At 41.8% G+C, this 14,616-nt stretch overlaps 1 protein-coding gene across 2 annotated transcripts in view; it reads right to left on the minus strand.

Moving 5' to 3' along the window:
- Positions 1 to 99: 99 nt before the first annotated feature.
- Positions 100 to 14,616, minus strand: part of MLLT1 (MLLT1 super elongation complex subunit) — a 31,333-nt gene continuing 16,816 nt past the window's right edge. The window contains exons 5-12 of one of the 2 annotated variants that reach the window (XM_082780051.1): positions 14,393 to 14,518; positions 11,938 to 12,483; positions 8,199 to 8,286; positions 7,274 to 7,385; positions 5,822 to 5,921; positions 5,525 to 5,596; positions 3,677 to 3,748; positions 100 to 3,190 (exon numbers count right to left, since the gene is read on the minus strand). In XM_082780051.1, coding sequence (XP_082636177.1) covers positions 3,062 to 3,190; positions 3,677 to 3,748; positions 5,525 to 5,596; positions 5,822 to 5,921; positions 7,274 to 7,385; positions 8,199 to 8,286; positions 11,938 to 12,483; positions 14,393 to 14,518 — 1,245 coding nt within the window. In that variant the 3' untranslated portion in view covers positions 100 to 3,061. The remainder of the gene's footprint in view (positions 3,191 to 3,676; positions 3,749 to 5,524; positions 5,597 to 5,821; positions 5,922 to 7,273; positions 7,386 to 8,198; positions 8,287 to 11,937; positions 12,484 to 14,392; positions 14,519 to 14,616) is intronic. The other variant, XM_082780052.1, reaches the window with a different exon arrangement.

The following is a 14,616-nucleotide window of genomic DNA, read 5'->3' on the forward strand; positions in this document are numbered from 1 at the left end:
GCACTGCCCCCTCCTTCCTATTGTACAATAATCCATCCATGCTCTCAAGAGTGACACAAGAACAAACACTTTATCCACAAATACCTGTACACGGCATGTTCAGAACAGCATTCAGCCAGCCTATAGAGAATCTACACAGGAAACTCGTTCATATGTAACTAGAAGGGGACACAAGATGAGGCCCAAATTTGACAAATCTTGGTTTGCAGTCATTCCTCCTGTGGTCCCCAATGCTACCACACACCCCAAAAAACAACAACTCTGTAGAACAACTATGTACTTGCAAGAAACCTTTTAGTAACAAATCAGCATGTGCACACAATGGAGAACTATTGCTGGGGAACAATCCTATTTCGGGTTTTCAAGGAGATTATAAACAGTCTAAAAAAATCCATGTGTAAAATACTTCTTATAAAAACAAAATTCCCATCAATGCTCATTAGACTTCACGAATAAAGTCGGTTCCAGGACAGGACGATGCCACAGCCTTGGGCAGGAGCCCCATGCGCTTCCAGGAACACTTGCCCACGTGTGTTCTTGGACTAGCTGGCAGCGGTGACGACTCAGATTTTAACATGTGAAGGGGGCAGAAGGGTGGTGGCACCTCAAGTCCCTTGTGGTTACTCTGGAGGCTACTGATAGTCCCAGGAGAAAAGCTGCCAGGGTGGGCAACACGGACACAACAGCTGTGGGAGTTAATTACCCCAGTGAAGAGAGGACCAAAGACCTAGGGAGATCTCATGCTTGGGCTAGCCACCAGCACTGTTATGCAGCTTCGGAGACAGGGAGTGTCACCAACCCTTTGCGGCAGGAGGCACCACGTGCCAGGGGCTTTGCCACGTGCCTAGGGAGCCCAGCGTGGGGCTGTGGCAGCTGAGCAAGACTCACTTCCTCCATGCCACAGACCCAGCAGGGACCACGAGCAGTTCACGCATACCCACCACACCTGGCACCACAAACAGGCGAATCCATGAATGCTCATGGACTGCAGCTGCTGTCCTCCTGCACACGGCATTCGATGCCAACCAACGCCATCACAGCTCCTCCTCTTCCTGCCATCCTCCACCTTCTCAATGTACGTTTGTACACAGGGTTTCTATCCAGGCTTGGCATTGTTCATCAGGAAAAAAACAGCTGAGATCACTGTTGTGACAGGGCACGCACCTGGCATGAGCTTGATTATTTATATATATATATATACACACACACACATATATATATGCATATATATGTATATACACACACACACGAGACACATGAAAGATGGTACAAAGAAAATTAATGGGAATCGGGTCAACATGACCCAACTCAAACAAGCTTATCATCATATTGCCACTTAAGTTGATTAGTTGCAACATTTCCATGATAAAGAAAAGGGTAACCCAAAACAAGGGATTGCAATTTCATGATGGAGAAGGGACAGCAAACCTGGGAACAATGCAACTCCCCAGTTCCTACACAGGGCTTTTACAGACACAGGAGATGCGTTCATGAGCAGAGGGCTCCTCAGAACTGCTGCTCTCCTCCTCACTGCCAGCAGCCACTTAACATTTGGCAAAAGCTTACACACTGATTGGAAGAAAGAAGCAATTCTTCAAAAATAAAAAATACTGGATTTAGGGAACAGGAGTGTAATACCGTTTTGATAAGAGCTACATGACTTTCCCCACACCCAACCAGCATACAGACAACACCTGAAGCCCATGCTAGTTTGACTAGAAATTGATGAAAGATTCTGGATTAGTGTTTACTGTTTCCTGCCATTTCTTGAGCAGGTGCGAGGTGGGGGGAGAGGGAGGAGGAAACAAACCTGATTTCACTTGGTTGTTACATCAGTGTTTTCCAGGTGCGTCCCAAAATAAAATTCTCCCTTGTTTTGGTTTTCCCAAAGTACAGCCACTACTATAGGGGCCACTGTAGGAGATTCCTCTTTGAGAACATAGAACAAAACCAATCACATATTTTGGCAAAGTTATTAAACACTGACAAATGAAAAAGACAACAGGTGAGTCCCTTCCAGAGCACAAAATGCTTTGAAGATCGCTGTTCAGCTTTCATACACTAAAAATTGTCCACAAGAGGCATTTTAACAAACAAGTCAAATCTTATTAAGCGCCCTTCCCCTGCCATAGCCATTAAAAAACATAACAGAAAAACACACCCTTAAAATCGTAAGACCCAACTAGGCCCTTCTTATACATACAGTACATACATATATATAATATATATATAAAATATACAGCTTACAGTTTTGTAGTCCTATTAGAGTTAAAGCAGACTGAAAGGAGTGAGACTTTGTTTAGGAGCTCAGATCAACAAACAAGATGTCTCAAAACCTCAGCGGGAGACAGCAGATTCAAGAGGCCTCTTCAAAGAGCACAAACAGTCTCTCCAGGAAGCTGAAACAGAGTAAGGTCCTGTGTGTGGAGCGATGCCCTGCAGGAGCTGGGAACCAAATTACAGCAGTGCTCTGTACCAAACTGCAGCAGAACTTGCAAGTGATCAAAGCTGGAATCTGTCCACTTTTCCCCACAACAGACCAACAATACCCCTAGGAAGCCTCCTCCGCCATCAGCCTCTCGGTTAGCTTTGTAAAAGCCAATCCTGCTTACACATCATGAATGCTTCATCACAGAGCTGGAGGAAATCGGACTTGCTAGAGCTCCGCAGGCAGGCTGGTCCCAAGATTTAGTGAAGAAAACATCATCCACACTTCTTAAGCTCTCAGAGACGCCTGAAAATCTGTTCTTAAAACACAGTTTCTTGAAGTAAAACCAGAAGTGTTGCGCTGCAGCTAGGTGCAGCGTGTCTTTTGCTCTACTCAGGACCTGTGCCCAAGTGGACTTATGAAGCTATGGAGGACAGACTCAGCAATATGGGTGCTTGTTTGAAGCCTACAAGAAAGTGCAGCTGGCTGTGCATTCATAGAGCATGGCTGTTCTCTAAGGCAGTGCTTCGGGTGAATCAAGAGAATAAGAAGGCCTAGTTCCATGGGTTCGTTTCCTGGTACCAATAAACGGGATTTCTGGTTTCAAAAGCAGCCTGCTTCTAAGGCCAAGCGTCATGTTGCTACTGCTTCCAAGTAGCTCTGCAGCTTACGGACGGTTGTCTCATCCAAGGAGAAGAGGTCAAAGTCAAAGGTTGTGTTGGTAACATTAAAATGCCCGGTTTCCTCAATAAGATTTACAATCTGTACAGAAAGGAGACAAGCAACGACATAGAGAGAGAGCCCATCAGATTAAGTACACTGGAAGGGCCAGCAGATACAAAGCAACCCATCCAGTCCTTCTCTTATCCCTTTAAAAAAGCCTCAGGGACATGTCTCTCTTGCAAGAAGAAAATCTCCCAGAAAAGCAAACCAGCTCCTCCTGCACTCCTGACTAGCTCCGTCTGGAAGGTGACCTGGGAACATGCTTCCTTTTCAATTACACTGAGATTGCCCAGCTTTGAGACAGCTAGCAGGATGACAAGAGGAAAAGATGGACTCTTCTGTACCTTTTCCAATAAAAACATTGCATGCACACCTGATTTTTTTCTATGTATCTGCTTTCGAAGTAAACCAGACCCTCTCATGAGGAGAGGCAAGTGAAAGGTCACAGGGGTCTGCCTGAGACCCTTGGACACCAAGTTTACCAGAGTACAACGGCCTGCCAGAAAGCTGACAAATGATCTCTACCTGCTGTAGCACATTGCGCTCTCGTAGTGCCATTAGTCGCCTGTGAAGCTCCACTAATTCATCAGTGTAGGCCTGTAAGGGAGGCATGAACAGAAACAGTGACATACATGGCATGTTTGTATGGCTGCCAGTGACTTTCCTAGCAAGGATCAGAGGAACACAAGGCCCTTTCACAGATGTTCTTATTCTCAATTTTACCTCCCCCCCACCTTTTTTTTTTATTTTATTGCCTCCTCTCTGAAGTATTGGGAGACTACAGATTTCATGGAAATACAGATGGCCTGAATACCAACAACTAGGCTATTAAATGACACCGATAAATAAGCATCTGCCTCCAGCTTTAAGACATGATCAAAACCTTTGAGCTCACCTGTAACCAGCTTTAAGACACTGCCAAAAACTTTGAGCTTAGAGGACCTCAACAAGGTGAAATCCTTCAGCTAGGTCAACTTCAGAGCAAGTTCTTCATCAGCAGGCTGTACTAATAACTACCCATTACCTGAAGACACCTGCACCAATGCTCCGTGATCAACACCCTAGCAATCTGAGCACCTATTTGTGTTTAGGTAAAAAAAAAAATAATTATTTGAGAGCGCTCTGTTCCCAGTTAGTTTTACACACACACCCCACAGTGGGAAATGCAGGATTATTTACAAGCTCAGTATCATTTTAATTGTTCATATACACGGGGTTGTTTGGTTGTTTTTGTGTCAGTGGTTTTGTTTTTTAATTTAAGCAGCCAACAAGGCAAGTTCCTGGCACACTATTGCTCACAGGGGATAGACTCTTAATCTCTAAAGCTGTCCCAGAGTTGTTCATGTTCGTATCAGCAAAGCTGAACTCATTTATGTAATTGTACCAAGGCAAAAAAAATATAGCGAAACATACTCCTCCTTAGCACACAGAAAAAAGCATTTTTCCCCAAACACCTAAATAGTATTGAATGCTATACATTCTGGCAAAGCTAATATCTTTTATAAAAACACTGACAGTTGTAAAAACTGGTGATAATTTCAGGCATTCTCTCTCTTCAATGGCTCTCAAGTGTCCCATTCTATCTGTATTAAGAAGTCTAATAAAAGGTACCATTTCCTACAAACCTCTTCTCAGATAAGCCATCTCAGCTATGTTTAACAGTATTCAGTGGCAGAAAATTTTGTAGCCAGCAGGAAACTCAGATGCAAGTATCTCCAAGATCACACTTAAACCTAACATTAAGCAATTAACCTGTGATCTGTTATCCTGTTGAAAATGTCTTAAAACAGGAAAGGATGAGAGCTACAGATTGATTCTGTGATTAGAAAGAAGTATTAAGCTCCCACTTAATTGCTTGATGAGAAAAATCAAAGGGGGGGAAACTTTCTGGACAACTTGGGATTTGACTATTTGCTTGCAAGTCAGACATTCTTTAGGAGAACATACGCTGCTTGACTCTCCCTGGAGGCAAGAAAAGAAGGGAGTTTCACTGAACAAAGGTTTCAACTATAGGCAAAATAGAGCCTTGAAAAAATCCTTAATTTGTAAGATCAAAGACAGATTAAAACTGCCTTTTAATGAAGAAGCACTCACCACTGCAGCAGTGGCCACATCAATGGTTCAAAGGGCAAGCATAAAACAATTTTAATATTTTGCACATGGAAAAGACCTGGGGGTCTATCTAATATACACAATTTCTTTAGCGTTACTCTCCAAAGTCTATCCTTTCAGCATCTGTTTTTCATTATACTCAAGCCATTAACCTGCCAAGGCAGAATAATCTGAACATGCTAGGCTGGCTCAAATTATTTTATACACAGAAATGTTAGTGAACATCCAACAGTTCCATGATATGCAAATTCTCAAACATACCTTGTCGTACGTTCCCTTCTTCAGGATCTTTTCTGGCTTGTTACAAGACTCTGGGCTTTTTCTTCCAGATGCCTGAGGGTAAAACGAATCAACATCAGGGACCAAAAGTAGTTCAGACAAAATGATGGCTTAATGGTTTGGATACACAGCACTGAATCAGGAGAAATTACCTCTCTGATGAAGAAAGTGAAATAGAGAAGCATCAGTGCAAACCAGAACTAGCATCATGGATTGAACATGATGCAGGAACCAGCACTGGTGGAAAGCAATTTTGCACGGGCACATAGGATTCAATACCTTATTATTTGCTGCAGGCAGTTTCTGACCAGGAGGCGGCTCTCGACTTGGCAGGCAAGAGTCCGCACTGTTATCACTGTCGCTGTCACTAAGGCTCAGTCTGGAAAACAAGGAGCACAGAATTAGCGTCAACAAGCAATGGGAAAAGTATCTAACTGTGTACGGTTCGGTTGACAGCTAAGTGAAGCAGAAATGATGCCCGCTCTTTCTGTTCTTTATTACAGTCTACCAAATTGTCTGTGAGACAAAGTCTATCTGTAATTCCCAAGAATTTTCTTTTTCCACACCTGACATCACCTTTGCCATCTTCCATTTCCCGGGCAGGCAAAAGAGACAGCTTTAGTTTACACGTTACAGCTAGCAGTTCAGCTCTCCCATACTCACACTCCCTTTGAATAACCAAGTACCACCTGATTTTTGCAAATGGCAACTGCATTTTGTGGGTTCAAAAACATTCAAAACAGAGTATTTGCTCAAGAGAGGCTTGTTAACATCTCCATGGAGCACCCAAGCAACAAAAAACGTATCTATTTAGTGTTTCTGCTATGTCGTGACATTTGAGATTTCAAAGAATCGCAGAACAGCTGAGGCTGGAAGGGACCTCTCAAGATTATCTAGACCAACCCCCCTGCCGAGTAGGATCACCTAGAGCATTACGTAGATCACCTAGATTTCCTCTTTATTCTCATGCCATACAGATGAAAGTATCCTACTTTTGATGAGTTTGAAAAAAAAATATTTATTACCTATCCCCTTAAAGGTTAAAATAAATAAATAAAATTACTCTTTAAAATCTCTCAGTTCCTGTTTAGCTGATAATGACAGAGTGCAACAGATTTTTTTGGTGAACACAAGCACTACGTAAAATTTGCAGCTGCTATCTAGGCCAAGCATTTGGTTTCAAATACTCAGCCTAAGACTCCAGATTTTGGCTGCATCAGTGTTTCCTGAGGGGAGAAGGATGAAATTCAACTATTTCCATTGACTAAAGCAGGAAACAGCTGTTAACCAAGTCCCATAGGAGTCAAGTAACCAACTGCCTGCATGCACCATCAGTGAAGACACAGCAAGAAGAGCACACATGCCGACAGCTTCCACAACGCATCTCTAATCTCTGCAGATCAAAGCTGTCACACACCATTCAGCCCACCAGAGATCTAAAGATGACAATTAGGTGATTGTTTTAAGGGGTTCAGTCACCAACACCTGCAAGCTCAACACACACCACTTTCCAGTAGCTCCCTCTCTTTCAGCTCCAGTGATTTCTCCTTATCCAATTCTGTTCTCACCCTGCTGCTTTCATTGACACATCTGCTCATTCGCTTCTTCTCTCCCGCCTTCCTCTCATGCACAGCCCTGTTACTTTGATTCCTCCAAACAGAGGGCATGCAAAAATACCAAACATGGAGGGCAAAGAGACAGCAAACATCTTTCTTCGTGATTTGGTACCACCTGGAATCCCGGCTGACTGGGTTTGCTTTGACTGCTGCCTCTTCTCCAGAGGAGCTGTCATCATCATCCGACTCCTCTGACTGCAGATCTTCCACCATGGAGCGCAGCGGGCCTAGGATCAGAGGGGAGAAAGCAGATCAGTACTGGTCTAGGACACATGGCAGAACTCCATCTGAACTCCCTGATCTACACTGGATTAGTTATCCTTAAGATCAATCAAGATTTCTTGGGAAGAATACCCTGGTATTTTTGCTTTGCACAGAGAAGTTGCCAAAAGAACACGTTCTAATCTCAAAACTCAAGCAGAATTGACAAACATCCCTATTTCTGTAAAGCACTCTGTTCCACCATAACCCTCCCACTCTTCTGCAATGAAAAAAAAAGGACATGTTCTTCATGTATTTGGGGACTATTTTAAATGTCACTCAATAGACCGTATCTGTAGTAATACTGCACTTGTTAGGGTTAGAACACTTATTATTGCTACAGTATCTCTCTTTGGATTATCAGTGGAGAAATCAGAGAAAGACAACCTGTTATGTACTAGCCAAATGATGAATGCCACATTTCTAATTTTTAGTAAAACATATATGGCATTGAAGGAAAAATTCTGATGATGCTATAAGATTAGGCAGCAACACACATTTATAAGCTGCGATAGAAACCAAAGTCAACAGGGAGAAATCCAAATCCAGAGAGATACCCTAGTCATAAACTAATTGCCCAAACCAGAAACGTACTTGTTCATAACTACACTATGACATTATTGCCTTTTCTTGCTGAAACATCACAGCTTCAACACACAGTTCCATAAAAGAAAGTGTATTAGCCTTGTATATGGCACTGCGGAAACAGATCTAATTCTCATGAGCCTTTTAATATTATGCAAGGAAGACTTTAACAAATTTTATTTCTCGCAACACACCTTGACTGTGGTTCTGAGATGGCTCGAAATCAGAGTCAGAGCTGGAGTCGGAGCTGGAGCTGGAGTTGGAAGGGCTGGACTGGACAGACTTAACCCCCCATAAAAGGGAAAAAAAAAAAAAAAAAAAAAGAAAAAATCTTAACCCTTCTAATCCGGAGAATCAGCACAGAGCACAAAGCACAGCAAGACAGAAACATTTGAGCACTCTAAAACACCATACATCACTGAATGCAATTCTCAGAGTTGCATCAAATACACAAAGGCAAGGTAAATAAAAACATTTGTGAAAACTTCAGTGCACCGTAGCCCAGCACACTTGGGTAGCAGCATCAAAAGGTCCCAACAAAATCCTTCATGCCAGTAGTTTCAAATAATCTCAGTGACAAAAAAACAGCACCTGAAAAATGCCAAAGTGAAAAAAAAACACCTTACTGTGAGATGCAAAAGATGACTGGCATGCAACCCAGCACAATTGTCAATGCTTTCTTTTAAAAAAGTTAGCTTTTTCCAGACCTGTACATATTTTAACCCACCGACATTCTCTGATCATTTCTTACTCATCATTAGATGTGGAAAAGATACCTGTCCTACTGAACTCATCTAACTCCAAAACTTAAAGATATCCCAACTTTTGAGTATGCCCTCAAAACAGTTATTTCTACTGTGATGTTAGTGATCCACTGGACTGTTTCCAGTTTCTTCTGAAAACCTAACAAAAACCAGCTAAACTCTTGTGAAACCAGCTCCACTGGCAGTAGTGTGCAGTAAATGTTTGATTAAAAAAAAAAAAAAAAAAAAGTTAGAAACTACTGCTCCTAATGACATCCAGAAGCCAAGATTTAGTGCTCTGTAAGTTTTTGAGCACAAGATCAGCTGTTGCACAGCTTTGGCATGCTTTAGCGCACTGCCACGAGGTGGCAGTGAAAGCAAATCAACTATTTCCTCCCTGACAGCAGGAGTGACTTACAATCATCTCCCAGGTTTTTACTCTCTCAGTGGAACCTAGTTTAAAGATTCTTGATGTACTGTAACAGCACAGTTTTGTTTGCTTGTTTTTAAGTAATTCCCTGGAAATGTAGCATTTCAATTCCACTCCTGAGAATGCACCTACTATTTCTGCTATCGAATCCTGATGCTAGAAAACAAAAAAAAACACCTCACATTGCCACTGATCAACAAGCTTTGTTACAGAAGATGTTAATACTGCAAGAGCAATACTGTCAACAGGTAAAGAGGCATGTCTGCAGCTTTGGGCATTAATTGGTGAAAGCTGTAGGATTTTCATCTCAATACTGCCCTCCTCCCCTATAGTTTATCACTAAAGATTAGAGTTGCATTTATTCAACTCCTACAAAAGGAAAAGGGGTGGACGCAGGATGTCAAAAATAGGTATTATTACCCTTGCAAATTATTCAGTAGCAAAGCAGAATAATTTAGCAACGCCAATATCCATGTGCTGCACTCTGCAGCATATGTGTTTGTCTAGTAAAATTACAGCAAAGTAAAGGGCAATGTTTTCAAGATGAGAGAGCACAGCTCCTGTTTCTTTCTCAGATTCCATCTTACCATCATTCATTCCTGATAATCTAGCAGGTGTTCCCTAAAAAAACTTAACAGGGCTTGAGAAGCAGAAGCCAGAAGTTGTAAAGTCCCCCCCTCTTCTCTTTTTGCCATTGACTGTATTGGCTATTTCAACCAGCTAGCAGGCATCCCGCCAGACGGGCTCCGCATGCTTGGGCTGCCGTTACTGTCACCGTGATATGACAAAGGCATACGCTAACAAAGGAAAAAAGAGATCCAACCCTCACATCTCAGCCTCTCCCTTTTGTCAGCACTAGCATTTAGGCAGCCAAGCATGAGGCCAGATCAGGGAACTGGTCTTGATGGAAAAAAGAATACACAAAAAGGAACAACTAACTTTCAGCATTGGAGCTGAAATGGAAGGAGGAACTCCTCCAGCCCACTGCAAAGTCACACGAGCTCTCATGCCAGCAGCACAAATGAGAGCAAGACCGTTCCTTTCAACAGCAGCCTGCAAAGATGTCAACTCAAAGCAATCGTGGCGCTGCAGCCTCAGAGCATGTTGCACAATACGTTGGCTTCAGCAGGAAAGCTGATTTAAGAGTTTCCGGGCCCCGGTCCACCTCCAGCTGCTCATTCACTTTAGTGATGTGGCTTACCACACAGAGCCACAAACAGCTGTACCAATACAAACGATGGAGTAGCAAACTGCAGTGTTGGGAGCAGAAAGACCCTCCCAGGATGGAAAAGGAACTCGGTCTTCTCTGCTGACGCCAATGCATTATGCAGTTATATCCCTAAGCTTCAAATTCCACAGAAACCTAAGCTGAGCTGACAGAAAGCTGCCACAGTTCCCCCTCCGTCACACTGAGTATTCCCATCCTCCTCCTGGGCAGGCACTCAAATAGCTCTGTAAGGCATCCAACAGACACCAGAGCTGGTGCAAGAGAGGACACAGAAGCATACAAAGCTTGGTGGGGGCAAGACAGGCCTGCAGCAGACACCGTGGAACCACAACCACAGTTGGTGGTTTCACAGCACAGTCTTAACAATGCTATCAGCTTACAGCTGCATGGCAAGTCCCAAGGGACAGACACCTAAGAAATAAGGAGCTACAAGCCATTCAGGCCTTAGAGAGCAGCAGAAAAGAGAAGCTTGTAGCGAGGTGTACAGAGATGAGGGGCTGATGCACTTCAGGTACAAGGTTTAAAGTGGAGAGGAGCTGGTTCTTTTTAATCTACAAGCTTCACGCTCAATCAGTCTGGAAAAATCTTTGCAGAGTAACTTAAATTAGCATCTCCCTAATAAACTCTTCTATTAGGAATCTTCTGCAAAAGCCCTTTCTGAAATAAACACATCAATACTTACTGTATTGTGGTGCTGATTAAATCGCTGTCCCTAGGAAATTCACTCTAGTAAAACAAATCATTCTAAAAGCAGACAGTAGTACGCAGTTCAAAAACTCATGTGACCTTATCCTGTGAAACCTATTAGAAGACATATAGCTTCTTCAGAGTAAACAAAATATGCAAGAAAAGTAGTCAGTTTGGGTTGGGTTGTGCCTTTCAACTCCTTTTTTTGCCTTCTTTGGGTAAACAATTTTCAGAAGATAGAGGGTGAGAAATGTTCTTACTTGTAAAGAGGAAAAAGATATTTAGACAGCTTTTAAAAATAGTAGTAGAATAACAATTTGGTTTGTTTTACAACACAATTTAGATTTAATGGCACGTGGTTGTATTTTGAGCCTTAGCCAATAACATTTCTCACAGGCTGTCAGGCATAGAGTTATTTACATTTATATATTTCTGAAAAAAAAAATCCCTAAAGTTATTCACTCAATTTCTGAATTAAGACCAGGTTCAAAAACATTATATTATAAGTAGGTAGAAAGTCTGTATACACTTACTATACTCTTGCTCTATCAATGTTGTTGTAGGGAATGAATGAGATACCATAACCTTAAACTCCAACATTTAGATAACCGTGCTTGCAGATAAACCTGCACAGCACTGCATATCTGAACCAGGTAAGCCAGGCAGCTGCAGTGATTAATAATGACCAAATTTTCAAACAGTAGTTTGTCTGAGATACAGCCCAGACAAGCGTGTGCCAATCTGATTCTTGGTCTTGTCTGAGGGAATAATTCTGACTGTCTTTTCATGCAAGGATTTAAGCATCGTGATTTTAAAAATCTGGTAAAGGACCAATCCCTACTCACCTCTGACTTGAAAGAAGTTTCGTCTTCTGAATTTGACTCCTCCATTTCCACAGGCTTTTTGATCTCCTTGGCCTCACTCTCAGATTTTACCTTTTCCACTTTGGCATTCATCTTCTCCTTAGTTGGTTTCTTCTCTGGATATGAGGAAGATGAGGTTCTGGGAGATGTCCCCAGAATATTTTTTACCCCTTTGGAGCTACTCTTTTTTTGTTTTTTGGCACTAGGCTTTGGTGACTCCACATTGGAGGGCCTTTTGCTGGAAGACTTTAATTCCGGCTGCGGCCCACCCTTTGGAGAAGTATTCTCCAGTTTGGTCTCCTTCACGGCCAGTTTTGGTTCCTTGAAAGCAGCTTTTGGAGGTGCTTTCTCCTCCTTAGGCAGTTTGTTCTCAGTGGGTTTTCTGGAGGAGTCCTTCAAAGGCTTGTTTTGTTCTCTTTCAAGGTCTTTGGAGGAGTTTTTGCTCTCAGAGTCTTTTCTTGGCCTCTCTCTGTGCTCCTTGGTTACTTTGTGTGGCTTGGATGCCTTGCTGCTTTCTTTGTTTGCATCCTAAGTATTAGTAACAGAAACATGCGAGCTAGGTATGAAATTGAAACTCTACACAGAATTGAGAAAAAAAAAAACTCATATCACACTGAAGCACCTTGTTTCTTGTAGACTTACACCCACCATTGCAAAATGTACTCATCTACCTCCAAGGCAGACATCTAGATTTCCCTACAGTTGATGGACAGAAATTGACAGTACGCACTTCAACATCTACCATAGGACAGGAAGAAACACGTTTCACAAACACCTGTTCCTTCCCATGGCTTATAAAGGGAGGCTACGTATTTAATTCAGATTAAATCTGCAGGGTTAACATCTGAAGCCAGATAAGAAGAAACCCATTCATGTAGTGTTTGTTATACAAAGTCATACTTCACACCAAGTTTGAGGAAAAAACAGTCAAATTTCTTTGATATCTTTTTTACATTAAACACATCCACAGCAAATACAAGCTATGGTCACAGCCTAACTTTAAACTCACCACGTCAATTACATGGCAACTTAAAAATACTCAATCCCCCCACAACTGCAAGAGAGCCAGAGCCTCTGATACTTGCAGGCATTTCATCAACTTTAATCACAGATTTAAACAGCAGACACTGGAGTATGAACTGGACATGCTGAGATGCAAACACACACACACCTCTGAGGGCAATCTGGGGGACGAGATGCAGGTGACTTACTGTCTCTTTAGCTACCAGCAATTTTCACCAGAGCTTGTGTCAGAGCCCTTTATTCCTCTTTTGTCTTCTGTTTTCTAATGCTTAATTCCTGACCAAAATTAAATCAGCCACTAATAGTTATGGCATCCTTATTCCGTTTCATGTCAACATCAGAAGACATGACTGAAGTGCCTGAAGTGTTTAGAGCCTTGAAGAAAATGAGTATTGGAATTGTATTACACCATAAAATGTATTGCTATTAATATTTGTGACTGTTCAGACTGATAAAGAATATGTAATCTGCTTCAAAGCGCATTGCCCATGGATTGCTTCTCCTATGTAAAATTACAGAAAAGTAGCTTTATTACACAAGTAAAAAAGAAAACTTAAGCTTCTTCTGAAGTCTCAAGAACTAGATACTGCTGAGGCAAACATCAAATCTTGAAATCACTAGCTTGACCAAATGCAGCATATTTTATGCTTTTTCCACCACTATGCCAAGTAGTCCTAAAGACAGAGGAAGTGCTGACTCTCTACTTAGCCTTGCTGCTAAGAAACTGAAATCCCACAGGAATTAGAGCACAGCTTTACATAACAGTGAAAGATCCACACAATTCATCTTCAGCATTAAGGACAAGTCAAAACAATCAGAGAGGACTCGATACAACTTTATCTGCTAATACAGATAAATCTTCATGTTCAGCAGGAAGATACGGTTCACCAATAATTCTCAGTCTTGGGCATTTAATTTTCTTTCAAAAGATCTTTGTAGATAAGCTTACCAAATCATGAAAATGCTTCCTAAATTTAGAGGGCAAGTAAATTATTGATGCAGTTAACATTATAAGTTCCACAATATTAGCTGGTTTGGAACTGTGGGTGCATATTTAGGTACATATTTCCAAAGCAGTCTTCACTGCATTACTCTGGTATAAAATAAGATTAAAAAGAAAAAAAAAAAAAAAAGAACAACTAATTCTTACCCTGACAATTCTTATTTCAAGCTTAAACAGGATGACAATTTCTGTCTCTGATGACTCCACCTCCTTGTATTTACTAGGAAATGGACAGTCTTACTTAGGAAAAAATGGCACAGGAAAGGAGGCCAATGTAGACTTCCTAAAGACTGAACTACAGAGTAGAAGGACAAAGTTTTCAGAATTAGAAGTAGCCAGAACAAGCTCTTATTCATAGAGTTGTAAGAGACTTCTTCACCTCAAAATGATGAAAAAGCAGGTTACACTGACCTTTGACCCGTGGGATGGTTTGTTCTTCTTAGGATCAGAGAAGGCAGAGAGTGGTATTGTGGGTAACATAGGATAATCGGGACTTGGCCTTGAAACTGTTTCTGCTCCTTCTGGCATTACCATCACCTAGTAACAGAGAGGGAAAAAACTATGTATGAGAAAAGGTGAACATACTATTAACACATGATTATACTAAGTCACTTGCCCAGTTAACACACTAATTC

This window comes from Aythya marila (genome assembly GCF_965140915.1).
Source record: "Aythya marila genome assembly, chromosome: 27".
Taxonomy (NCBI): Eukaryota; Metazoa; Chordata; class Aves; order Anseriformes; family Anatidae; genus Aythya; species Aythya marila.